Source organism: Petromyzon marinus, chromosome 27, assembly GCF_048934315.1.
Source record: "Petromyzon marinus isolate PM22_M1 ecotype Great Lakes invasive population chromosome 27, UKy_Petmar_22M1.pri1.0, whole genome shotgun sequence".
NCBI lineage: Eukaryota > Metazoa > Chordata > Hyperoartia > Petromyzontiformes > Petromyzontidae > Petromyzon > Petromyzon marinus.
The window spans coordinates 7,246,387-7,273,624 of NC_133693.1; the positions used below are offsets into that span (position 1 = coordinate 7,246,387).

At 48.5% G+C, this 27,238-nt stretch overlaps 1 protein-coding gene across 2 annotated transcripts; it reads left to right on the top strand.

Moving 5' to 3' along the window:
- The first annotated feature begins 639 nt into the window (after positions 1–639).
- Positions 640–27,078, top strand: RPN2 (ribophorin II). Of its 2 annotated transcripts, XM_032961636.2 has the most exons (18): positions 640–709; positions 3,046–3,224; positions 3,817–3,912; positions 5,477–5,652; positions 6,282–6,357; positions 7,045–7,179; positions 7,687–7,863; positions 12,372–12,490; positions 13,128–13,233; positions 16,660–16,751; positions 18,621–18,735; positions 19,191–19,385; positions 19,973–20,059; positions 20,414–20,509; positions 22,371–22,446; positions 23,351–23,480; positions 24,856–24,927; positions 26,483–27,078. In XM_032961636.2, the coding sequence occupies exons 1-18, from the start codon at positions 697–699 to the stop codon at positions 26,499–26,501; spliced, it is 1,959 nt and encodes a 652-aa protein (XP_032817527.1). In that variant the 5' UTR covers positions 640–696; the 3' UTR covers positions 26,502–27,078. The 2 variants fall into 2 exon arrangements, with proteins under 2 accessions (XP_032817527.1, XP_032817529.1); XM_032961638.2 differs by lacking the exon at positions 24,856–24,927.
- The last annotated feature ends 160 nt before the right edge of the window (positions 27,079–27,238 follow it).

Here is a 27,238-nt window from a genome sequence, read left to right on the forward strand (position 1 = left end):
ACCCCGTGCCCCTTATAAATCTCAACGTTCATCCTACAAAGTCCCACCACAAGGGAGAAACACAAACAAATAGACAAACACAAATGTTGCGCGTATTAAAACGGCTGTACGGCGTATGGAGCTGAAAACTCAATTCCCCTGTACAAGAATACGGGGCAAACCGTATGGGTTCACAGCTGTGGCTTCATCCAGCAGCGGAGAGCGCATGGCTGGCTAGGAGTTGACGTCACGGGTAAGTGGGCGTGCACTTGAGGATCTGCCCCGCCCCCCTGTCAAAACTTTTTTTACTCGTATCTTAACACCGTGGATGTGACGTTTCGGGCAAAGACCCTTTTTCAGAGCACGTAAATAGTCCAGAGTCAGACACCGCACTTTACACCATGGGGCCTGATGATAAATACGTGTTTTATGTTTGAATCGACCAGTTTTAAAATTTACGCGAATAGTTACCTAATAGTAGCTATTGCGTAACGGACAAAGCCTTTCGATCATCGCAAGGCGTTACACCCATTTGAATTAACGAGTAAAATTCTCAAAAAGTTATAATGATGAGTCGTTTTAACCAATCAGAGCAGGGGCCGCTCCACGTCCCTGTCATTCACAAATTGATTACCCCCTCCCCACTCCACCCTCTTCTAGCACTTCCGGGTCAAAGGTTTCAGCTTCCGGTCTCTAGCGTCAACGCAAGCGGCGACGATGCGCGCTTCAGGTCAGTGGCTCCTCGGCTCGCTCGTCTCTCCAACACTTCCCCGCAGACGCCGTCCGAGCCGCGGCTTGTGCAACGGCCCCTTGGGATGCCGCCGCTCTCTGCGGCCGGGTTAATTCGGTCGGCGGGCGCTATTTTTAATTCATTATAACGATTAAGGCGCTTCTCTTTTTTTTTACATTGAATCGAAGCCTCTTTGTAAGCCCTAGTTCTGATGGGCGTGCGCTGTACCCCCCCTTCCCCCCCCCCATTGGCTGGGTGCGTTGTCACGTGGCGTTGCTAGCGGACCAACGGGCGGCGGCCGCGCGCGCCAATGTGAACTTGGGAATGTGGAGGGGGCTCGTGGAGCGCCGCGATTGGCTGGCGGGCTGCGTTTCTTGGGTTTCCCCGCTGCTTCCGCTGTCGTAGCGAGAGGTCCCCAGCGTCGCTCCCCATTCGCCAGCGCGCATTGCCAAATCCGTGCGATCATTGTTTTTTAGGCGACGTTTCGGTCAATGGCCCTCCGCTTTCATAGGTGCGCTATAAAGAAGGCACGTTGCCCGGAACGTCGCCGGTTTTATGCGTCTTTCACGGTCTTCCTCGTATGGCTGATGTGGAGCAACGGCTTTCATTTTACAAATGTGGTGGTTGCACTTGCGTTAGGAGGAGCAGTAGTGGAGTGTATCGCTGTGATGACATCATTCGTGTTTAATAATCTGACATTGCTTCGTTATATATACCATGGTCTTCTCTGGGTGACTGTAGTCACAGCACAGCGAGATTCTATGGCGTTTTTCTTTAATCAATTATTTCTTTTCAATTTCTCCATTGTGTCAACATCCGCCATGGCTTGTGCGGATGCGGTTTACAGTTGCCCATAAGTGTTATTGACGAACTTGTTGCGTTCTTTTTGTTGCTTGTGTACTTCTGCAAACGCAACAGCATCAACTAATTAAGAGTTAATATTGAAACCGTACGATGTGGCAGCGGTTGAGAGGTGTTCGTCCAGCAGTGGATTTAACTTTTTTTGTAGCACTGATGGTGACATGATGAATCGTCAAGTCTAACAATGTACACTTGCAACACAGATGTTAAGATATCCTCAAATGACCGTTGGTGCTTATCTCCCGTTTACATCCCTGAGCTATCGGTGGAAATTCCACATTGCTATGACAAGCCAGTTTTTCCATACTTCAACCACTGTTGACTTACACACAAAAAATGATGCCGACTTTGTCAATCCAGGAAGGATGATGAGCTGATCCCCCCCCCCCACCATGTTATCAGCTGATGCTAACAAAGCGAATTGAGTCTTACATTCCACTCTTGCAATGCAATTGTAGTTAGTTATCAGCCCGTAGCTTCCCACTGTTGGACAAAGGCCTACCTAGTATTAAATTCCTTTCCGTAGCAGTTCTTTGAAATTTTAAGTTTGTTTAACCAGGTGAGAACTCAAGAGATCAGGATAGCCTAGTTTGCAAGAGTAACCTGGGGCATCAGTCTGTCAGCAGGGGGCGATGATTGTGTAATCCCAATTAGAGTAATTTGTGGGTAATTTCCATATTTGGCATGCGAGCACACAAACCTCTACTGTTACGAATAATGTCGCGGGATTTTAGACGGCGTTTAGTATTACGGCTATTACACCCGCAGAAATAATAAGGGTGGCTGTTGGATTTGAAACATGAACCTCTGCAACAAGCGATGAATGAATTTCGATTTAAAACGTCGTGAGAATATTGTGTTATTTTATTTTATCAATTTATTATTTTATTCTCATTCTACGTGACTTTACCGAAAGAACCAAAGAAGAAGCGATGAATGCACTGCCACTAGGTCACGTCCCGGCCCCTGTCCGGCAATGGCCACCAAACCTGAATTACATTCAGACAAATAGCTTGGCATGAAAAAATAGGAATAGGTTTTACCCATTCTGACAATGCACTGTCAGAGCTATACATGCTCTGATAGTCAATTGTGTTTGTACGGTTCGCCTTTTGGCGTTCTCTGGTCTGACACTAAAGAAGGCTGGCTCTGGTGTAGGCCAATGAGTTTCGAAGACAGTGCATGTATTATCGGAGCATGTTTGTTTGCATGTTCCCCACAAGTACTGTGTGTGGTTAATGCAGACTTGATTCCTTGCAAAAGGTTTCTATTTGGTGTTTGAATATCTTAACACCTCCTGTTTGAATTGCTAGAAAGGGTAAAACTTATTCTTATTCGATACTGGCAAAAACGTCCCATGAAATGGCATGGCCTTCATGCTGTTTTTTTACGTCATGAATGTTAATTCATGACGTAAACCAGCTTTGCCAGCTTGTTATTTTTCTCATCACCATTGTTATTGCGTGTCATCGCAGTACTCCTGCTGCCGCTGGCTCTGGCGCTGGCCCACGCTACCACCGTACTGCATTTCTACACGACCGGCGATGTGGAGAGGCTGCGCGCTGCCCTGATCCGGCCCTACAGCTCGCTGGAAGAGGCGTTCCATGCCGCCACCGGCCTCGCCGCACTCGGCGAGCAGCTCCCAGACGAGCAGGTGACCTGGCCAGGATTAGGTTGAGGTCATGGTTGGGGTCGTTAACTTGTGAATTGTGTAGCCATGTCCGCTTTGAGCTGCTGCCTCCCAACGGTTTCTCGGACAATGGTGCTTAACTCGGTATAGGAAGGTCTGTTGTGATTATGCGTTAATGTTTGAACAGCTGTTATGATAGTTGTGATTACCCCGAACATTGGTACAGCTATTAGTTTACCATTTAAACTGAGAGGTGTATAAGTAACCTTAACATTGGATCAGCATTGATGTTAACATTAATGTTTGGATAGCCCCCATGATAACCGGACCCGAACGGGACAGTTGTAAAGTTAACCATAATGTAATAGCCCTTACATTAGATCGTATACATTTTTGATAATCTCAACTTTGAGACAGCTATCATCATATTGGAAACGTCTGTCGTGATTATTTTAAGCTGTGACGATAACACTTAGTCAGCGGTAATTTTAATATGAATTGCCAACGCTGCCCCTGAAGTTCCATTTGGCTCACAGAATAAACTTGGGTATGATGGCAGACACAGCAGTTACACTTTTTAATGCACCTGTGTGTGAAATTGCCATGTGTGTTGCAGTCTGCCTGCGAGTTCATTAATGCCGAGTTGGACCCCTCTGACGTTCACTCCGTGTACTACGCAGCCCGGACAAGCAAAGTGCTCTCCGATTGCGAGGTACCTTCCTCCCCCAACCAGGTTCCACCCCCAACCAGGTTCCACCCCCACCCCTCTGACCAAACAGCAACAATCCTCACCAAGCCCCCAGGGCCTCATAGTCAAGCTAGTGTCATAGTCGTATAGCAGTGGTGGCCAAACCTCCTGACCCTGCGGGGCCGCATACTAAAATCTTCATACGGCCCATTGCCACAAGACAGGCACAGTGGTCACGTGGCCAGTTTGTTCACGCTTGTGCTGTGGATTTATGTAAAAATCTGTGGGAATGCCCATGAGTACTCGTGTCTGACTCTGCTGCCAGGGGTAAGTGCTCCAGGCCGCTCGCACTTGTACATATTTTTTTCTAATTCGAGTAAATTTACGTGGAAAAGTTGCAAATGAGCTGCGTCTCGATCAAGCAACGCTTGAATGGTCCAAGAGCCACTTGCGGCTCACGGCCTGTGGTTTGGCCGCCCCTGTCACATTTGGAGCAGCCTCGCAGCATTGTCATTTAATTTGCGTACCTATTTGATGGATTCTCACAAGCACAGTGCTATGTGCATGCATCGTGAGCGTAAGGAATTGACTGTTGCAATTAATTGATGCACCCATAACCGTGCGTGACAATATGGAATGATAGAAGCACCTATTTAAATAGTGCTTTGCAAAATGCTTTTCAGAGTCATTGACCACATAGTAATTATGACATTATTTTTACAGAGCATTGAGGTATCTATTTTCTGTGAAACTGACATAAGTTGTATAGATTGTAAAATTGCTACGATTAAAAGACTCATGTCAGGCTTAAGTTGCGCGAACTGGAATCGAATAACTTTAGAGTAATTTTTACATGTACTAAAAGTACCACAAAGCGCAAAAAAGTGTAATTAAACTTGCGCAATACAATTCCATATGTATTTGAAACTAGTATCGCAATCGAGAGACATTGATCATCTTTCTGAGGAAAATTATATCGTGGCAAGCCGCATGCCCGTGTTCACCACGGCCACGAGGGGGCGACGTTGTTCCATCGCCGCTGCTCCGTACCTCGCTCTCTTATCAACGAGCCAGTACAGACGGCCAATTAAAGGTGATAGGACAATCAATCAATTAAACCGTCTGATTCGGATGTATACGTGACCATTATAAACCAACGCTACGAGATGCCCAGATCCGAGACTTTATTGTAGCCACTGGGCGGTGTCTTCTCCGTAATTGTCATGGCCGTTATGAATCAGTGCCCTGAGAGAGATAGAGATTTGGTACTAGGACTTGAGCCCAACATCTCATTATAAGGCAAATAACGATGCATCGGCAATTTTAACTTAATATGTATGGTCATGATGCGTGCGTGGCGTTAAATGCCTGCCCAGTGGTGTCATCGTGCTGGCTCTAACCCAACCGTTATGAGCCCCTTCCTCTGAGTGAGAGGGGCTAGCAGAGTGGCACAGCGGTTCGCACACGGCAGCGTGCACCCAGTGACCCGAGTTCGATCCTCCGCCAATTCTGTCTGACCCCCACATGGCTCTGCCATCACAAAAGCCGTTCTGACAACGCGGTGCCATCGCGCTGTGCCCGGTTGCAGCTGTCGGTGAGCAACGAGACGCGCGAGGGGCTGCTGGCGCTGATCAGCGAGGACGCGACGGTGGCCGAGGTGGCGCACGCCGTGGGCGCCCTAGTGGCTCTCGATCTGCCGCTCTCCTCACAGCAAGCGGTGACGGCGCTCGCCGTCGCACTGGCGAGAGAGGACAGCCCGCCCGCGTGAGTCGCCAACCGCGTCCACTCCCCCCCCCCACCACCAACCGTCGTTATCGTCGGTTTCGTGTTGAACGCGATGTCACCGCCAACAACACGTCTGCCCTGTGCCCCTTGAGAGGGAGACGGAGGGGACTGACTTCCGTAATTTGTAATCGGGGAATTTTTCACCGCCTGTCAAATTAAATTTGTCTTAGCGCTCGCAAATTATAATTAGGCTTCGTGACAGAGGTAGCGCCGGGCTGTAATTAGTTTCACGCGTAACGTTTCACTTCGGATATGTTTTTTTCTTCAATTAAAAGAATAAGGCGTTCAAGGTACCTTGTGCCAGCTTCTCCCCCTACATTTGGCTATGAAAATTTGAGCAATGCGAGTGGTTCTATTCATTGTTCCACACCACTTACAATTCATGATGACAGAAGTTAAATATTCTACTTGTTATACAGCACTAACAATTAATAGCAACAGCATCGAGAGATATCTGTTGTTAAGCACCATGACCGATTTATTATGACAGCAGCAGAGTGTCTGTTGTATGTGTATCCTTTGAACTTTATTTGACCAAAACCTGGTTTGTGTTTGTGATGGCAAAAGACGATTCCGATCATTTAGCCGAGTTGGTGTTACATTTTCAGGACGATACAGGCCCTGCTGGCTGCTTCCTACCTCTCACAGCAGGCCGACCTCAACCGCATCTATCAGGAGGTGGAGGTGAGCCATTCACCACACAATGCATAGACAAATTTTCCCCATATAGCCTAAACAATCTGTTGGGGCAAGGCCGGCACGGCACACAAGGGGTTGGGTGTTCGGCACCATGCCCGGCCGCCTCGGTCTCTCCAGTGGTGATGTTTACACACCACAACAGGTACTCATTTGAGACTAAGTCGACTTAGGGGAGGCCCAGGACCGGTTCATATAATCGTCACTGTTGTTGGCCATGAGCGGGAATCGAACTCGGGCAACTGGGTTCATAGCGCAGCACGCTGACCGTTGCACTCCTGCTCCCCACATATACGTACACAAACACACACATTTGTTGGTACATATACACAATCCATATACACACAATTCCATATAGACACAATAGATATACACAGCACATACAGTATATGCACACAGTATACACGTATACACATTTATACAAGGACAAAGAATCCCCTATACCCTTAACAGTGTTGTTAGCGAGCACCTATGAACAGGCAAAGGGAGGTGACAGCCACGATGGGAGAAAGGAAAAAGAAGCCCACGGCTGGATCATCACTGAAGATTCCCACAGCAGTGCACGAGACCACGCTTGGATTACAAGTTTACAAGTGGCTACGAAAACACCACTTGTTAAATCTCTTACCTCCCGCGCATTCATTTGTTTTGGGTTTTTTTGTCCCGTGCTCGCAGGACCTGGTTGCTCGAGCAGATGAGCATGGGGGGCTCTACCTGCAGTTCGAGGAGGGCCTGGAGGTGACCGGGCGCTTCGTGCACGCAGCCTACAGCCTCGCTGAGCACATGGGCACAGCTCCCAACATCAAACCCGTGAGTAGCCGCATCTGCACTTCTGCGGCCATCTGGAACGCTCTTCCTTCTGATGTTAGGAAGACACTGGAGCTCTGCACTTTTAAATCATCCAGATTGAAAACTCGCATCTTTAGAACTGCTTTTTGTGTTTAGTTTGTTGTCCTTCCCCCGCACCTCCGATTAGCATGGTTGGCTACATACGGTGCGAAAGAAGTTCAACATGCATGCATACATGTGTCACACGGTCGCAGCAGGCCCGGCACTTGGACATAGCCCTAGCCTCTTCTGTCTTGCCAGAAAATTACTATTGTCCATCTTAGATGCACTCATTTATTTGTGTGTGTGCCCATTTGATTCAACCTCACGACCAACATCAGTGACGATTATCTGAACCAGTCCTGGGTGTGGTACTGGCTACCCACCCCCTCGTGTGCTGTGCCGGCCTTCATAGGTGTTCGCCAACAGCACTTGCCTCAACAGTCTGTTAAAGGCTATGCGGGGGATCTTTGTTTTTTGCCCATACAGAACCAGGTGGTGCAGCTGAGTAACGCGGTGCTGGGCCGGAGCTCGCTGGCAACGCTGGCGCAGGCATCGAGCGTGGCTCTGGCGGCCGCCAAACTCTCCAACAACCGCTTCCACGTGCCCCTTGTGGTGCAGCCGGACGGCGCGTCGGCGCTCTCCCACAAGCAGCCCACCCTGCGGGTGAGGGGCACCGCACTATTTAATTCTTTACAACTGAGGTCAAAAGTGGTGAGGCATTCGCTCGGTCTGTCTATCTTTCTGTAATATAATTTACTTTGTAGTATAGGGACCTTATACAGCTACTTTTATCAAAGGATTGGCCAAAATTAACGATAAAACCAGCATTCAAATAGTTAAACCTTTTCAGCCAAAGCGGGCTCTCTCCCCCTTTCAGGCTGCTCTTCACCTCATTCGGTGTCATTACACAGTACGGTCATCTCATAACATCGCACATGATGCGCCACCGTGTCACGTGTGCGGTTCAGAATGTAACGTTATCACAAATTCTATATTTCTAAATACAAACGCACTTTGGAACACATTGTGGAATCCATGCATATGCCCTAGTTTTCTTTCCTTAATAACATAAAAAATTGCAATGTTATTGTAATTGTTCTGTCAGCGGCATTTCATGGGGGAAGGAATGCCCTTAACTATCGCAGAGCATCACCCTGTGTTGGAGAACAGCCCGCAGAAACGTATTTCATAGAATTTATTTAAAGAGTGCCTTATCTACAGAATAGAGGGCACTGTACTTCTTCACATACTCTATTACATAGAAATGTTGGTTGCATGGTAGCCAAATGTATATATTTAATTCTCAGAGCTAGAATTTTTGAAAATCTAAGTTTAAAAAACTAATTTAATGGAATGATTTTTTCGTGCTGTACATTGTTGATCGGGCTTATGAGTATCAACTCACTACACTTGAAAACCCAGTTTCATTGCCAGTGGCTGAAATTCAGATTCGAACCCAGGATCACAGCGATGACAGCTCTGTGCTGTGATTCCTGCCAATCATCAGCTTAGAGGAGGGTCCTACCTGGGAGGTTTGGTCACATTGGCAGACAGCGAGAGGAAGATGTAACAGGGTCAGGCACGTAAGGATGCATTGAATTGTCAATTAAAATATTTCCTTGCGCTCATGGTATACACTTTGAAACGACCAATAAAGAATACATGATTAGCGATCGCTGAAAATAACATACTTATGTTACATTCCGGTTGCTGTGCAATTGAGACAGAAAAACATGAGACTCAATACAAATGAGATGGTAAAAAATATACTTAACATAATAGATTCTCCAACTCCAATTCTCAGACTTGACGAATGGATTAAAAACAGGAGATATTTTAATTTTTAAAAATTATAATTGTTTTATCTGCCTAATGCTATCATTAGATGATAGCATGTTTAGTTAGAAGGCTCACACTGAACTCCTAACAGGTTTAATCAAGTACGCTACTCAATGTCTCTTACGGGTATTTTGGAAAGTTGAAGCTTTGTTTTCTTGGCACATCATTTCAGGCTGAGTTGACCTTGTGGGTGGCACTGCCCAGAAAGCCTTCTTCAGGCTGAGTGTACCTCAGTGCCCTGTCACAGTGTTCCGGGTACAGCGCCCTAATCGGTCTGACGTTTCTCCGGCTCTCCCACACAGAGTTTTGCGTAAACTCTGATCTTACGTTCTGTTCGTGGGACTCCAGCTCGTTATCTCTCGAGCTGTTTGGTTAATTGGCCGCCTGCTTTCCTTCACGTCCATTTAATTGATGGGACGTCAACAGAAAAGCCAGCCTAAGTGGGTGCTCATAATGTCTCCGCAGGTTTCGTTTTGGTTTTTAATAAAGTAATATAAATGCGGCAAAAGGGATATAAATCGTCACTTTTGATTAAGCTGCGTGGACACCACTGCCCGACGTAGCCTCATTCAGCTACGTTAAAGTTTCTGCATTGAGCAGCTCCTAACTGCGATGAGCTCGTGAGTGGAATGAAGGCAGCAGGGGTGGGCATGCCGTAATTATCCAGCAGGGAATACTCGCCGGAATACTCTTTCGGGTTGTTGTTGCCCGTGGAGGCTAGGGTCTCACTGTGTTCAGAGGATCCCGTATTGATTTGTGCGTTCACTCTAATTGGCTGCACCTCCTGTTTGCTGTCTTGCCATTAATTACCAAGGCACACTTAGGAAATGCCCAGAGTAACACTTACTATATATCAAGGCAATAGGTCGTCGTGACCCATGCCATTTATGCCAACAGACAGCACTGCTGTTGCTCGATCACCCGGCTGTTGTGCAGTTAACACCCAACCTTTAAGGTTCATTCTGATGGTTTTATTTTTGGTCAGTGCTCAACACTGCCTTGGCCTCTAACAACGGCTCCGCTCAGGATTGAGCCGCTCCGTTTTCTTTCGAAGATGCAGGAGCAACTCAGCCGTGGCTTGGTTCAACTCACGGATATCTTGAGCTTGGCTGAGACCATATTCATAGCCGGCTCAAGATAAGCGTGCGTTTTGAGCCACCTCACTAGAGCCAAAACCAAATCTGAGCCGAGTTTTCTTCACCACCACCATCTGGCGTTAGGTCTTCTCTTCCCCTTGGTCGCTGACTCCTGGGTGCCACTCCAATGCCTGTCTAACCTGGCCTCCAGCATTAAATTCAAGGTCCATAACTTACAAACTAATCTTGTAATAACTATAACCCTAAGTACAACCATGGTCTCAGTATTATAGCCATACACACAAGTAAAAAATTCACCCTACCTTAATCATACCACATGGACAATTATTACACTCCATATCAGAACCCTGGACTCGGTAATAACCATAGCCCCAGTCACATTGCTGTCAATTTTTAAATTGAACCCTGTATCTCACTTATAACAAATACCCCGACCTTGACCCTGGTGTGACCCATAACCATAATTTCTATGACCCTCGGCTGTTGTGTTGTGTGTGTGTGCACGTGTGTGTGCCTCAGCTGTGTGTTATGGATGTGTTGTCACTCCCCATGCTTATGTGTACGTGTGTATGTGTTTAATGCATGGGGTGTGGTAGTGTAGCGGTTAGCGCACTTCGCTACAAACCCTGTCAACTTTACTCTTTGCTTCTTTCGGTAAAGTCACGTAGGTAGAAATAAAATCAAACAAATCACTACGTTTCGATCGCAACACAAGCAACCCTCATCAGGTGGGACAACCACAGCAAGAAAATGCTGAAGTCGGCGGGAGAGCTGCCGTGGCAAGAGGTTATATAGGTAAGAAAGGGGGGAGGAGGCAAGGGGGAAGAGAGAGAGGGGGGGTGTGGGGTAGGGGGAGGGGGGGGCCGCGTGAGCGCTAGGGGAAGAGGACGTGAGGCTGGGGGGGGAATGGGCGGGGCTAGAAGTTGGAAGCTGGGGAAGAACAGATACAAATGTGCTAGTAAACCGACAGGTACGATGGAAACAACAACCAGTTAAGGCATTACCTGGTTGAAAACATCCTTCCAATAATTGTTAAATTTGTATCTATCTTCTCGGTTGAATTTTTGTCTGTTTATATGTCTGGATGGCTTCATGAACAAACCTTTGATTGTTGCTCGAAGGTTTGCAGAGTACCTTGGTGTCGAAAAAAACAATATCATGCGAGCCCACAGCGTTATAACAATGGTCAGCTACGGCAGAGGTATTGGTTCTGCCATGTTTCAGATCTGCCTTGTGTTCGCGAACAGAGTCCGAGACATATCGTTTTGTTTTCCCAATGTATTGCATGTCAGGAATGACCTCCTTCACAGATGGGATTAGATCACGGATTTTATGTACCGTATTGAATCGGACCTGGATCTTGTGTTTGTTTAAGATTTTGGAAATCTTTTTGGCAACATCTGCTGTGTATGGTAAAGTGATGGTTTTGATTGGTTTCTCAGGAGATTGTTTCTCCATGATTGTAGAAACAGCTTTGCGAATAATGCGGTCCGAGCACTCATTCATCTTGAGGGCTTGGTGTACATGTTCACAGTTCACTGGCTAGGTAGTGTTGGTCGGAGATGCAGTGGGCCCTGTGGTGTAGTGTTTTGATGAGAGAATTCTTCTGGGCCGGATGGTGTTGGGAATCAGGTTTTAGATAGGAGCTGTGTGGGTGGCTTTCCTGTGGATAGAGTGTCCCAACGAGCCGTCAGGTCCCTTCTCAAACAAAACATCCAGGAATGGTAGCTTACCATCCTTCACTTCCATGGTGAATTTGATCTATGGGTATATGGAATTGATGTGTTTGAGAAATTGGTTCAATGCTGGCAGGCCATGTAACCAAATGACGAAAGTGTCATCTACCTATCTCTTCCACAAGGAAGGACGTGGGGTGGATGTCTGGATGGCATCTTTTTCAAATTTCTCCATGAAAACATTCGCCATCACTTGCGATAAGGGGGAACCCATGGGGCTACCATCAACTTTACTTCGTATTCCCGCTCACGACCAATGTCAGTGACAAATATCTGAACCGGTTCTGGTCCCTTCCCTATGTCAAATCACTGATGAATGAGTTTCTGGTGTCGTGTATAAACATCAGCGCTGGGGGGGGAGACCAAGGCGGCCGGGCGTGATTCTGACCACACTGCCTCCTCGCTATCAGCACTTTTCCCCAGCATCCTGTCCATAAACCTTTGTATATGGAACACAAAATAACAACAGCATACGTGTGTTTGTGCGCGTGTGCCCCAGCTGCGCATCACGGACGTGCTGTCGCGCCCCATACACGGCACCGTCGTCATCCTGGAGAAGGCGCGCGAAGCCGCCAGTCGCCGCAGCGTGCTTAGCCAAGTCGCCTTCACCGAGCAAGGGTACAACCTGCTGCCCCCTGCTGCCCCCTGCTGCCCCCTGCTGCCCCTGCTTCGTCCTACTTCCCCTGCTGTACCCTACTGCCCCTCCTATACCCTGCTAAGAAATGCACTCCTCTGCTCTACCCTGCTTCCCCCAAATAACCCCTGCTGCCCCTGCTGAGCCCTTCTACCTCTGTTCTACCCTGATGTCCCCTGCTTCGCCCTGCTGCCCTGCTCTCCACTGCTGCTGCCCCCCTGCTACCCCTCTTGCACCCGTTATTCACCGCTGCCACAGATATACGGCTGCACCCGAGCGAATGCTACTTTCACGTGCTCGTGTAAACTGCTGCTCTCTGTTGCCTCTGATACATACTACTGTCCCGAGAGTACATTGCTGCCCTCTACTGCCTCACCTGCTGTCCACACCCTGATGTTACGCTGCTGTTGCTTACTGCCACCCCCCACGGACGGTCAAATGCATGGACGAATGGACAAACATATGAAGAGACAGATAGATGGACAGACTAACAGACAGTTGGGCACATAGAATAAATGAATGGACACACATACACCCTGCTGCCGCCTAAAACTCGATGCCCCATGTAGCGCCGACTGCCCCTCACTCGATGCCCTCCACTGCCATGCTGCTGCCCCACAGGGATGTGCATGAGTTCGACTTCCTGCAGGCAAACCCCAACAGCGGCTACTTCGACCTGAGCCTTGTTGTGGAGGGAGACGCTCGGCTGCTTGGCAAGGAGACTGAGGTGAGGGGAGTCGCTCGTGTGGCCTCACGTCCCCTCAGTGTCCGCTTGTCCGTCTTGTCCGTCCGTCTGCACTTGTGTTTATCCGTGCATATTTCTGTTCATTTGTCCTTCTGTGTGTTCATCTGTATGTCTGTCCATTAATTTTGTCCGTTTGCCCATCCATCTGTCCTTGTGTCCATCTTGTCATCCATGTTGCGATATTTGTGTCAATTCGTCCATCCTTATTTGGCGTTCTGCCATCTACCCATCTGTGTGTCCATCTAATCATGCAGTTGTCCTTATGTCCATTCATCTGATGAGTGGACATAAGAAAGGTCCCATCCGTGCATTTCTCTGTCCATGCCTCCATAAGGTTAGAGCAAAGGAGACGGACGGCACATGCAGTATAGATGAGACAGAGTACAGACAGGAGACAATACAGATGAAACGTTACAGACACGAACGACAGACGAACAATGCAAACCTGGCAACAAAGAATCGTTTCATTACTTGAACGGTGACCCAGAATTATGACGGTTAATGTGCGGGGTGAGAGTTTTATCGATGCATTTGCATGCTACTTTGTTGGGTTTTTCCCATCGGTTTCTTGAGGCAGACGGCCACGTTAATGACCACGGATGTGGTTAAATCGTTATCCGTAAAAAAAAAGGAATTGCGCAGATACGCTCTGTAAATAAAATGAAAATAAATACAGACGGATGGACGGAGTCGCGCACGCTTCCATGTATCGTGGGAGGCCTGCGCAGGTGTGGCCCTTGTTTGGAACGCACACACATTCACACACACATTCACACGCACATTCGCACGCACACGCCGGCCGCACCTTATGATGTGTGGGGTCATTGGCCCTGACGGTGGCCACTTCAGCAGTAGCCCCACCGCTCTTCTGGCCTCTTTCACATTCCTGCCGACTGTTTAGTTGCTTAATTGAGTGGTCTCTATGTGTCATTAATCAAATAAGTCTTTCAAGGTTAAGCGACATTATTTGAAGATTAAACAACGCAGCCGTGCTGGTCAGCTTGGGACGTTTCTCCCCGCTGATGTTGGATAAATTTGTTTTTTGAGTCTTCGGTTTTCCCTCTTATTACCAAGAAACCCTACTTATGCAGTGGTGTGACAATTCACCCCGACACGATTCAACCCAATTTTCACAATTCTATTTGCAAGTTAAATAAATTGACACAGAAGTACTTCTCTCCAGACATATTCTGGGGCCATCTCTAACACAGAGTGATGCACTGCTCTCTGTGAGCTTTGCAATTTAAATGTCTTTGCCTACCGTGCCAATACGTCGGCGCCACCGGAACATAATTGAGGGTGGCTGGGGGGGGGGTGTTAAAGCAGCATAGAAAATCACTTTGATTCTCCGTTGTTTGCTCCGTGGTACAAACTGTGTGAAAGGTGAAAGCACATTCGGTCCAGCCGGCTGGCCGGCACTCCCTCTATTGCAACAGTGAGCCATTATTTATTTATTTTCCCACCTCGTCCGTTGCCTTTTTTTGTTCGTTTTCCTCTGACTAATCTAATCGCCCCGCCGGCCGCATCACCGCCGCGCCCTACCATTTGCGCTGGTGGCTGCCGATGTTTGTCGTTGCTTGTGGTCGTACCCCGGCGGCGCTGCCGCCGCGATCCCCACTATTGCGTGCCATCTCTTAAAAACCCAACTATATTTTTATTTTGCCTGGTAAGACCCACTCAGCTGTATAGCTCTTTTTTCAGAAGCGACCTGCCACAAATGATAGCCGAAAAGGAGTGGCTTATGTGGACATTTCCAGCAGCCAAGTACTCTAAACGCGTGTTTCTAAATATGGAAAGAAAAACCGCAGGACCTGGAGAAAAATCCACATGACCACAGGGAAAACATGCAAACTCCAAATATACAGATGTCAGGGTCGGGAGCACATCCACAACCTCCTGTATACTGGGCGAGGTAGTTAACATCTCACCAACGTGGTGCCCCACCACGGTGGCTCATGCTCTTCCCGAGGAGCGCGAGCCGCTCGCGCGGTCCCCGGGTAAATACCACAGCTAATTCGGAGATTTTTGGATTCCACTAAATAATGACCACCCCATTCACCTGTGTCGTCAATATGCAAGACCGTAATATTTGTGGGCTTTTGTGTGTCTGTGTGCGTTTTTCATCGGAGTCTGTGTTTGTTGTGTGTATCTTTGCGTGTGTTTGTCTTTCAGTGTGCATCCGTGCGTGTTGTATTGTGTATGTGTACATCATGTTTGTCCTTGTATGTGTCATTCTTTGCATCTGAGTGTTTCACGTGTATCTCTCTGTCGTGTGTGTCTGTGTGTCGTGCATCTGCCTTTGTGGGGAGCGGTAGTTCAGTGGTCAGCGCGCTGCGCTACACAAGTCCAGCCACCCAGGTTCGATTCCTGCTCACGGTCAACAACTAGTGACGATTATCTTAACCGGTCATGGGCCTCCCCTAGGTCGACTTGGCCTCAAATGCGTACCTGGTGCGGTGTGTAAACATCACCACTAGGGAGAGAAAGGTGGCCAGGCGTGATGCTAGTCACCCACCACCTCTTGTGCCGTATTGGCCTTCATAGGTGCTTGCTAACAGCACTTGCCCCAAAAGCCTGTTCAGGCTATAAGGGGTATCTTTTTGTTAATGCGTCTGTCTTTGTGTTTGTCCATGTGTCTGTATTCGACTTGGTGGTTTCCTGTGACTTTATTACTCTCGTGATACTTGCTTTAGATGTCTTGAGCAACTTCACTGAAACCTAAGTTTACTTAATAGCACCTTGGTTTGATTGTCTGAACCTCTGAAAATAACATTGTAGGTGCCCTCTTCTGGCTCTGCACATTTTTGCATGTCGATGTGTTTGTGTCTACAGTGTGTGGAAATTTATCTATGTATACAAACTAAAATGACAATACCTACAAAAACAATCATAGTATTACCTACCGGACGTTGTGACATTACAGTATTCCCCACATGCTGTTGACTTCAGAATGGCAGGTGTGACTGATTACTCAAGATTATATTCAAATTGTGTCCACCGGGTCATGTCACGAGAACAATAAATTACCACTCTCTTTCTGTGCCAGTGTTGTTGATCTTTGCTCTAACGTTGAATGTATTGATTTGCGTGATCCACTTATTAGGCTGCTTTGACCAATTTGTGACCCAGGTTTCACGTGTGAAGATTAGCTGTTTCATCTCGGTTGACATCCACCTGGCTTTAAATAGCAAATAATACATATTAACAGAATTGGCTAAATTGAACGAAAAATCACATTTAATGACATCTTTGGTGGGCGCCCGTTGGTGACCATGCTTTGATTAATCATCTCGCTTCACTCAAAAGGATCTCGGCTGTGTCGGATCGGTGCGTGGTACATGGAGGTAGCCCCATGGAGCCCACACCCGGTTCCGTCCTCTCTGCATCTTGTTTACGTTTTGTTTGCAGTTGAAAATCAAGTTCGCCACCGAGGTCGGCGTTGCCAACGTGGAAATCGCAATTGTGGACAAGGACCAGAGCATCACCACCAAGACGACGTCGTGAGTTGGACTCCCATCGCCTCTTCTCTCCGCAAGAGCCGGGACCAATTTGTTTTAACTTTTTTTTTCTTCTTCAGAAAAAGCAGTCCCTAGAGCGAAACTGCATTTTGCTCTGTTCTTTTTGCCACTCATCTGGGCCTTGATGCAACATGCAGCATCGGAATACCGACTGTTGCATGAAACGGTCTCGGAATGAATTTCAAGCCTTGAATGTGGTTCTTAAGGAAAACAATAATGAGGGTCTCATGCACGAAAAATTGCATAACAACAACCACTTACATTTATATTACACACACACACTTCACACACTGTACTTATACGTGCACGTCACACAATCACACTACGCACACATCAAACAACACATCACACACGTACACTGCACATAGACTACACATACTAAAAATACGAAGATCCCCCGCATAGCCTTAACAGACTATTGAGGCAAATGCTGTTAACAAGCTCCTATAAAGGCTGGCACAGCACATAAGGGGGTGGGTGGCCAGCACCGCGCCCGGCCGCCTTTCTCTCCCCAGCGACGATGTTTACACACCGCACCAGGTACTCATTTAAGGCTGAGTCGACGTAGAGGAGGCTCAGGACCAGTTCAGATAATTGCCACTGTTTATTGGTCGTGAGCGGGGATCGGACTCAAGTCCCCGGGTTCATGGCACAGCATGCTAGCCGTTGCACTCCCGCTCCCCTACGCCACATGCACACACACACACGTAACACACACACACCACACACACAGCGCTAGGATGGAAATCGTGCTGTTTGCATAGCTGCACGAGGCTGGGAGCACTGTTTGCCAATGTTTATCGGCAAAACATTCCAGAGAGGAGGGAGGTGGATGAGAAAGCACCCCGATTTCATCCGGCCAAGTCATATCCCGTTTGAGGTTGCGTTTGCCCGGAGTAGAGTGCTCTTGTTTAAATTAAAGCTTCAGAGCCTCTTCTCGAGTCCCCAGGCTGTGTTTGCTCTCCCCTTGTTTGTTAATGCAGAAGCCAAATAGCAGAAGGCCTAACTCTGTGGTCAGATCCTAATTTAGACATTCGCACTTTGCCACGTACACAGGTACACACTTTCGACTCACACACGGACGGACACACAGGTTGCACTTGTACCATCGCTCACATACACGTTTGTACAAACGCTCCGCCAACAACGACAATCACTATTCGCCACTCGTGCATGCATCACATGGTGTGCACAATCAAGTCTTTTGCGTGCTTATGTGGATGGTGAGCAGTGCCCATGTGGATGGGGAGCAGTGCCACAGTGGTTCGCACACTGCACTGCAAATCCCATTCATACCTGGCCGTGCCTAGCATCAGTGGCCAGAGGGGTGTCTGTACCTATCCTGAGCCTCCACTAGGTTGTCTCAACCTTGAATAATTACTGGAGCAGCATGCGGGGCAGACAAGCATCAGGGCATCATTCAGACCTCTTCACCACTGCTTGTGTCACGCAGGCCTGAATAAGGGCTCTCTTGACAGCACTTTTGCTAATGGACTATGAGGCTGTGAAGAGAGGATGTTTGTCTTCATGTCTGTGTGTGTGGCACGCAGTGGTTAGCGCACTGCGTTGCAGACCCGGGGACCCGAGTTCGATTCCGGCTCACGGCCAACACGAGTGACGATTATCTGAACCGGTCCTGGGCCTCCCCTTTGTCGATTCAGCCTCAAATTAGTACCTGGTGCGATGAGTAAACATCGTCAACTGGGGAAACAAAGGCGACTGGGCATGGTTGCTGACCATCAACCCCATCGTGTGCCATGCCAGTCTTCATAGGTGCTCGCTAAAAGCACTTGCTCCAAAAGTCTGCTGACGCTATACGGGGGACCTTTGTCTTTATTGTCGCGTACACAGTGTGGCGTATCCACACAAGGCAACCACCACCTTCACAGCAGACGGACACCAGAATTTCGTGCTCACCTTCCAGCTCATTGACCTACACTCTGGGGCTGACCTTTCCCCTCACCAGGTAAGACCTCCATCTCCTCTATCAGTAACAGTCAGATATGTCCCATTCACCAAACAATCATTAATATTAATTAAATATATGAATTTGAATGAAATATTAACATTTGCAGCTGTGTCAATCCACTGGTGGATGAAGGCCTCACCATGTCTTGAATCATTAATGGACTCATTGAATGCCTACATCTCTGACTGTCTGAAATACTGACTAAGTAACCGAGTTCATGAGTTTGCTGACTATCTCGATGACTGAATGAGCGGCTGACTAACTGATTGAATAACTGACTTAATTACTTGACTTAATGACTGAGTTGGTGAAGACTGAGCAAATGAGTTGCTGACTGACTGACATACTGATCGAAGGAATTACTGGCTTAATGAGTGTCTGACTGACTGAATGACTAACTGATGACTCCCCCGTGCCCCCCACACTCTCCCGTGCCCCCCCCTCCCCCGCAGGTGTTTGTGCGACTGCAGCACGAGCGCAGTGCGCAGGAGGTGCTATTTGTGGCCGAGGCGGACGCTCGCCACGTCTACCGCTTCGAGCTGGACGTGCTAGAGCGTCGCGCCGAGCTCGCCTCCGTCGCGGGCGCGTACGCAGTGCACCTCCTTGTGGGCGACGCCGCCATCTACAACCCCGTGCACTGGCTCCTGGTGAGCGCGCGGTCCTGGGGGTTGAGGCCTGCTGACGACGACGACGATGATGATGATGATGTTGTGAGAATCTGACGACTTGTGTGTGCGTTTCAACTCCTCCAGTGTAATTGTTTGTCAGCCATAATGGGTGCTTACTTAGCAGCACTTCCGTCGAAAGTCTAAAAGGGTCATCGTCGGATCCTAATATGTGTTTGAATGCGTGTATGTGTTTGAATGTTTTTGAGTGTGTGTTTGTCTATGAAAGTATATTAATGTGTGTGAATTAATGTTTTTTTGGTATCGTAGTGGTGCTATGAACCCGGCGATCCGGGTTCGATTCTCACTCACGGCTAACAACGGTAACAAATATCTGAACCAGTCCAGGACCCCCCCCCCCAGGCTGATTCGGTCTCAAATGAGTACCTGGTGCGTTGTGTAAACATCAGCACTGGTAAGGCAAAGGCGGCGGGGCATGGTACTGGCCACCCACCCTTTTGTGTGCTGTGCTGGCCTTCATCGGTGGTTTCTAACAGCACTTGCCACCAAACAGTCTGTTCAGACTCTACAGGGGATCTTTGTTTTATATTTCTCCATGTGTGTTCCAGGCGGACGTGCTGGTGAAATTCCCAGAAGAGGAAAGCCCTGCAGCCGCCAAATCCCAGAGTCTCTTCATGCCCAAACCGGAGATCAATGTACGGCACCCAATATCCTCACATTCTCACTCCTCACTTTCGCTGCCCTCCACACCCTCATCACCCTCCTGGTTCTTACAGCCTCCTATCCCTCAACTCACAGCTTCAACATCCTAACTGTGTCTTGCCAATACTAACTCACCAGTGTTAACCGGTGCTCTGTGTGAACATTTTAGCGAGTGCCTTGTGCGCAGCGTTAACATCGACACTGGGGAGACCAAGGTGGTTAGGGTGTGGTTTTGGACACCAACCCCCCCCTCATGTGCCTTGCCGGTCTAAATAGCTACTCGCTAACATCACCTTCGGTCCAGTCTGTGACTAATGGATAACCGTGTCCTCTGTGTGCGTGTGCAGCACTTGTTCCGCGAGCCTGAGAAGCGGCCGTCCCTGGTCGTGTCAAACGCATTCACGGCGCTCGTGCTGGCGCCGCTACTGCTGCTGCTCATCCTGGTACCTGGGCCCTGCCCTCCTTTCCTCTCTACTACCCTTTTTCCTCTCCTGCCTTATCTCCTCTCCTGCCCTCTCTCCTTTTCTGCCATCTCTCCTGCCCTCTGCTCTCTCCTGCCCTCTCTCCATCATCTCTCATCTTGCTGTCTTCTCTCTCCCGTCTCTTTATTTTTCCTGTCCAATCTCTCGTCTTTCTCCCACCTCTCCCAACTCTTCTTCTCTCCCCTCTCTCATCCCTGCTCAGCTGAATTTCTGACTTCTCCATTCTCAATCTATGTTCACGAAGACGTTTCGTAATGTTGCACTGTGGTTGCTGATGCTAAGCTGTCGCGCAAGCAGCTTGCAATCATAGTTTGCGAGTTTAATTCCTGGTTGGAGGTTAACGCGGCCCATCATCCCTCTGGGGTTAATGAAATTGACTACTACCTCGCTTGAAAGTCAATAGTTGTTGTCCTCAGCCCCGTCATAGGAAGGAGTAATTTACACGACTGATTCAGGGCTGTAAACATGAGATGAGATCATTTGAGCAGGAAATCACTCGACTTTGAAGCTGTAGTTTCTGCCCCCCGTGTCACTGCAGGCCCTGGCTTTGGCGACGTATACATTAAACAATAACTCCTGCATATGTATGTGCTGCATAAAACATGACCCGCGCTTACATAATACATGGCCGATGCATTTATGCATGGCGTGAGAAACCACTCGCGTGAAATGCAGACATTAGCTCTCCGATTGTGTATAAACAAGTTGCGTAAAGCAGTGGACCTCTGACTTTTATGGTCACTGTGTGCGAACACTTGCACACAGTAAATATTGTGAGTAATGTGCGGCTAAAACATTATGTGCCCAAACTGGCGTTGTAGGTAAATTGAATATCAAAAACACATATATAACATCCCATTAACAGAATTAATAATTATCGAAAGCAAGAACGGTCTTTGCATTGGGAAAAAAAACAGCTATCAGCATAAATATTTTAGAGTCCTTTGTGACTTGGTTTGCACATCAACCACGCTACAACTTGGGAACCTGATTTAATCTGAGATGGCTCAGTGGCACAGGTTATAGACATTATGAGCCTCAAAGTGGGGAGAGGTAGCTACGGCATCCAGTTTTCTGGATTAATCTCAGCAGTGCTGACTATAGCTAACTGCTTTGACTTAGCCATTGTGAGTTTCCTAAGCCACCTCGCCTAATGATACAGTAATAGTGATTGATAAAGCCTCCGGTATGCTTGTTCGTCTCTTGAGAGCTTAACATCGCATTTGAAAGGGCACCCTCAGTGGCAGCTGTCCCTGTGCAGCAACAAGGTTACTCAGTACCACTTGGTCCTTTGAATGGGCATTTCCTTTCCAGTCAGGGGTGATGATTGCTATGTGCTGATCCTAATGGAGTAATATAGATGTTTTTAATTTGGCGAATTTGCACCCTGACACAGGCAGACAATGGTTGTACTTTGTACATTAATTTGAGTAATCCTTGCTCTTTAGGTGTGCGTATGTCAGTGAGTGTTTTTGTGGATGTGTTCGTATGTCATCCTCCACATGTCAGAATCTGTGGGGAGCAGTCGTGTAGCAGTTAGCGCGCTGTGCTACGACCCCAGCGACCCGGGTACGATTCCCGCTCACGGCCCACGTCAGTGACGGTTATCTGAACCAGTCCTGGGCCGCTCTCCTAAGTCCACTCAACCTCAAATGAGTTCGTTGTGCAGTGTATAAACATCTCCACTGGGGAGACAAAGGCGGCCGCGCGTGGTGCTACCCACCCACTCTTGTGCCATGCCGGCCTTTCATAGGTGCTCGCCAACAGCATTTGCCCCACCAGTCTGTTAAGGCTATACGAGGAACCTTTGTGTGTCTTGCAGTGGGTAAAACTCGGAGCCAACATCTCCAACTTCACCTTCTCGCCCAGCACGTTGCTGTTCCACCTGGGCTATGCAGGTGAGCCGTGAGTAAGGGGGTTGTGGAACAGATGGAGGAGTACCCGAGCCTAGGCAACGTGCTCATGGTAGTGAAGAGCTTCGATTAAGTCAAGCTGCATTATATTTCCTTCGGCTCCATATTGCTGTGTGGATGCTGCCTGGCCTGTCTGTTCCGCATGAAGCTCCAGGTCTTCTCGGCCACAATTATGGCCTCTCCTTCATTACACGTGCAAAACGTGGATCGACAGGCTGACCTGCCTACAACCAGATTGGATTTTATGAGGAGTGAACTCCTGAAAGGCAAGGATATATTGCCTGTGTCATGTAGCCCATAGGCCCAGCCACCACTTGCTCAAGCAACATATCTTTTGCCAGATAGAGGGGGCTAAACGGGCATGGCACAGGCTTGAGAAGGGATATGCTGATGTGGTATTGAAATATATGCAGCTGAGTAAAGCTTGCAGTAGGTATGTATGTTGAACCTCATTCGCACCGTACGTAGCCAGTCATGCTAATCGGAGGTGCGGGGGATGGACAACAAACTGAACACACAAAAAAGATCGGTCTCTGTGGAGGTGACTGGTATAGGATGCTATTGGGAAATTGAAGGCAATTGCCCTTGAGTAAGAAAGAAGGGCAGGTGAGCAACGCTCACCAAAGCAAGCAGAGTGCTAAGCTGCAAAACCACAGCAAGTTGTTCCTGCTGTGAGCAAAGAAGATCCATCTGCCAGTCATGTCATTGATTTAATCCGCGAAACATGGATCTGTCTCATGATCTGTCTGCAGCGAGCCTTCCACACTTGACGTGACGTCAAAGTGCACCTAGCCTCGTACAAGCGCCGTGGCGACAACATCAACACTTAGCGGCGAACAGCGGCTGTTGTTACATGCAGTGCCTGCGTGTGTCTCTTGTGTGCGAGCAGGCATGCTGGGGCTTATGTTCGTGTTCTGGACGCAGCTGAATATGTTCCAGACGCTCAAGTATCTGCTTGTGCTCGGCATCATCACCTTCCTCACCGGAAACCGCGTGCTCGCTCGCATGGCGGCTAAACGGTGCGTACGCGCACACTGACGCGTACAATCACACACAAACATAAATACATACATACACACTCGCATGCATACATACAAACACACATAGCACTCACTCAGACACAAAGAGCAAAGACAAAGATACAGATGCACACAAGGCACTCACTCACAGGGCAAAAAACAAAGTTCCTCCATATAGCCTTAATAGACTGTAGGAGCAAGTGCTGTTAACGAGCACCTATGAAGGCCAGCACGACACACGAGGGGGTAGGCGGCTAGCACCACACCCAGCCGCCTTTGTCTCCCCTGTGGCGATGTTTGCACACTGTACTAGGTCCTCATTTTAAGGCTGAGTCAACCTAGGGGAGGCCCAGGACTGGTTCAGATAATATAATAGTCACTGATCTTGGCCATGACCGGGAGTCGAACCCAGGTCGCCAGGTTTGCAGCGCTGCGCAGTAAACCGCCACACTACTGCTCCCCACTCACAGGCCACTTACACGCACGCATACAAACACAATCACACGCACATCCAGGGCACTCACTCACAGGGGCAGATCGCTTCTTTAGCTTTATTGGCGAGTACACCGTCAGCGACGATCTATTCAGGTCAGGTGGCACGAGGGAATGGTGTGGCCTTAACCATGAGCTTTTCCAGTGTTCATATTTGCAAACCACACTCGTGTAAGGTGGAGTCGACCTAGGGGGGAGGCCAGGACAGATGCACATACTAACACGACTACTAATTACTGTGCCAGCCTTCATAGTTGCTGACTAGCACTTTCGCTTGGGTTATTCTTAAAAACTCTCAGGTCAAGTGCTGTGAATGAGCACCGATTTAACACAACAATCCCGACTTGGCACCTTTCTCCCGTATATTGCCTTTCTTTGTCCTATTTCTCCGTGGTGTTCTGATGTCTGTGTCTCTATGTGCTCTGTGCTTTTCATCACATTTTATTTGCCATCGATAAACACTCTTCCTCCCACACCTGTATCCTGTCGCTTTTCATTCGTTTCACCACCCTCCCTCCCCGCCCGTCTCACCCACCTCCGTCCCGTCTCCCCAGCAACTGTGAACCCCATCCTTCACACGTTCTTAATTTACTTGACTCGGCCATCTCTCATCCACCCATTCGACCACCGCCAACAACATCCTTGTACTCCAATTCATCTGCCATTTCCCTCCAACCATATTTTCCCTCTCTTCCTCCCACCTATTTCTTACTCTTCCCAACCTCCCTCTCCTTGCCCCTCTCTCCCACCTCTCTCTCCCTCTGACCCATCTTCCTGTTCCTTTGCCCACCTATCCTTCTCCCTCTCCCAACCTCTCCCTTTCTTTACCGAACCCTGGGGCTCGACTGTCCCCTACTCTGGCTCCGGGGCCGATCCGCTCCAGGATTTCGCACGAGCACCTCAGCAGGATGGCGAGGTTTAGGTCCGCGTCGGGGACGGGAGGCGTGCGACTAAAGTGAGGCGAGGTTACCAGGCTGCACGCAGTTGGGAGCTGCGTTTGACTCGTTTTGAGTTTGTAATTTTATTTTATTTTCAATGGGGAAACATCGGTGTGAAATCCAGCGCTTTGGATGATGCAGGGGTTGGCGGATCATGGAGAGTGTTTGTCACATTGACAAGATTCCCATTTTACAGACCTATACGGTGGCTGCTATATTTGCAGTGCAGCAAGTAGGTTGAGCCAGGTGCAGAAGCTCATGCCTGCAATCCAGCACTTTGGAGGCGATTATTGGTGGATTCACTGACTTGTGAAACTCTCAAACGCACTGAGCTCTGAGGGCGCCAGGACATGGGTAGCGCAGTGAGTGGATTCTTGAATCATTTCATGTAAACCTCTGAGTGGTATCCCCTAAAATGGGTGTGCGTTCTCCAGGTACTCCCAATTCCTACTACACGCATAGCGAATTGGCAAGGAAATTGCAATCATCCTCAGCAGGACCCTTTTGATGCTCACTTGGTTCATGAGTAAATATTTATTCCAATAATTGTTATTCATACCCAGTAACCACCTGCTATGTATTCTAAATCCAAGAAAAGTTATCATTTACAGCCCCTTGTGATTCCACTACGAGATGAATTGCATCCCGACACTTGGTCATGGGAGTTGTTTGACCATACGTCACCCTAATATGTGCGGGTTGGATAAAGGCGAGTGGGGGCAAGGTGGGGGGGGAAACTCCCAAGGACCTCAATGCTGATATCTCTCCCCGCTGATGTTGCCAGTGGCTGAGAATCAAACTTAAATCGTTGGTTTCATAGCCACCACCAACTACACTCCCTCACTCTTAACATTGCTGTTAAGTTACTCGGTATCGTCATAATGTGTTATATTTCCTAGATGAAACTCAATACATTCGTCAAAAACACTGCCTGAAAAGGAAATGTATAATAGGTGGCAATGGCCCTTCTTCATAGCACGTTTTTGTAATGTATTACATACATTAGATGTTTTCCCATAGATAATTTGTAATATTGACTCCATGCACATTTGAATTGACAAGGTGGGCAAAGATGAATACGCAAAACTGTGTGCATGGGGACCATGTGAGGCACTCGCGTTTGAGCAACTCTGTAAGTTGTGCATGTCTAAGAGCAGGATTATGGGGGAGAAATCCCACAATCCTGTGCGTACTAGCTTCCAAGCCTCGATTCGCCCCCATTCGAGAGTGCACGGTTTGTGTGTTGCATGTGTGCATGCCAGGCGGCTAAAATGCAACACAGTCATCTCAGTCGTTCAACCCATGGCACCTGGGTCTGCTCCGTGACCTCCTGCCAGCAGTCAGTCTTCGACACTTCACGTGGTCTCGGAGTGCACCTGGGCTGGCACAAACGCCGTGGTGTCGTCACTGCCCCTTAGTGGCGAATGGCGGCTGTTGTATGTTAGCATGTGTACGCGACGCGTGGTTCATGCATACACACGTGCGTGCGTGCGTGCAATGAACTTGCACGGGTAACACTCCCCTCCACCACAACCTCTGCTCCCCACTCCTCTCCCCTCCCCCACCCCACAGCAAATCGAAACTTCACTGACGGCTGCCGTGCTGTGACGAGCGACAACTCCCACGAGGATTAGACCGTGATCTGAAAAAGGGGATGATGGGAGTTGTGCATAAAGGATCGGGGGGGGGGGGGGGTCTTTTTTGTTAGGGGAGGTGGAGGGAGGGAGGCCTGGCTGGGGCTGACAATCGGGTCATTGGGATCTGGGTTAGGGTCGGGTTATGGCGATGCTGGGATCGGTGTTGGGACAGAGGATTGAAGGCAGCATTGAGGCAGCAGAAGACGGGAACTGCTGGGGGTCGCATGTCAACGAGGCTCCGCATACACTCGGCGTCTGCACTCGTTCTCTGAACGAGCGAGATGCGAGTTTATCGAACGGTGAGGTGGGGATTTTGTGATTCTTTTCACGGGAGGGACATCCGATCCCATACCAATGTCGTGCCCTCATTAAGTGAACAGCGAAAATATTAATGAAGCATCACGCAAAAAATATCATTTCAGCAAAGTCGAAAAGACCCTTAATTTAATGAATTTTCTGGCTCTTTATCGCGCGATGGTGCAGCTGGATGGATGTTGGCTTTCACAAAATAAAATTGGAAAACTAAAGAAACGTGTTGTGAGCATCAATGTTGCCAGCGTGAACCTGTGTGTGTGTTTTGTCTTGCAAGGCTGCTTGTAAACCATTTTGTGTTCTTGGCTTGGAAATCTCACAGTCTCTTGTGGCTCTTATAACCAGTCGGTGTCTAGAGGTCATCACAACCAATGCAATT

Excerpts from the sequence above, each read along its gene's own strand:
- RPN2 (XM_032961636.2), top strand. Across the intron at positions 12,491-13,127 it reads GTCGCCTTCACCGAGCAAGG|GGATGTGCATGAGTTCGACT; the intron begins GTACAACCTGCT and ends GCTGCCCCACAG. Across the intron at positions 18,736-19,190 it reads CTGACCTTTCCCCTCACCAG|GTGTTTGTGCGACTGCAGCA; the intron begins GTAAGACCTCCA and ends CCTCCCCCGCAG.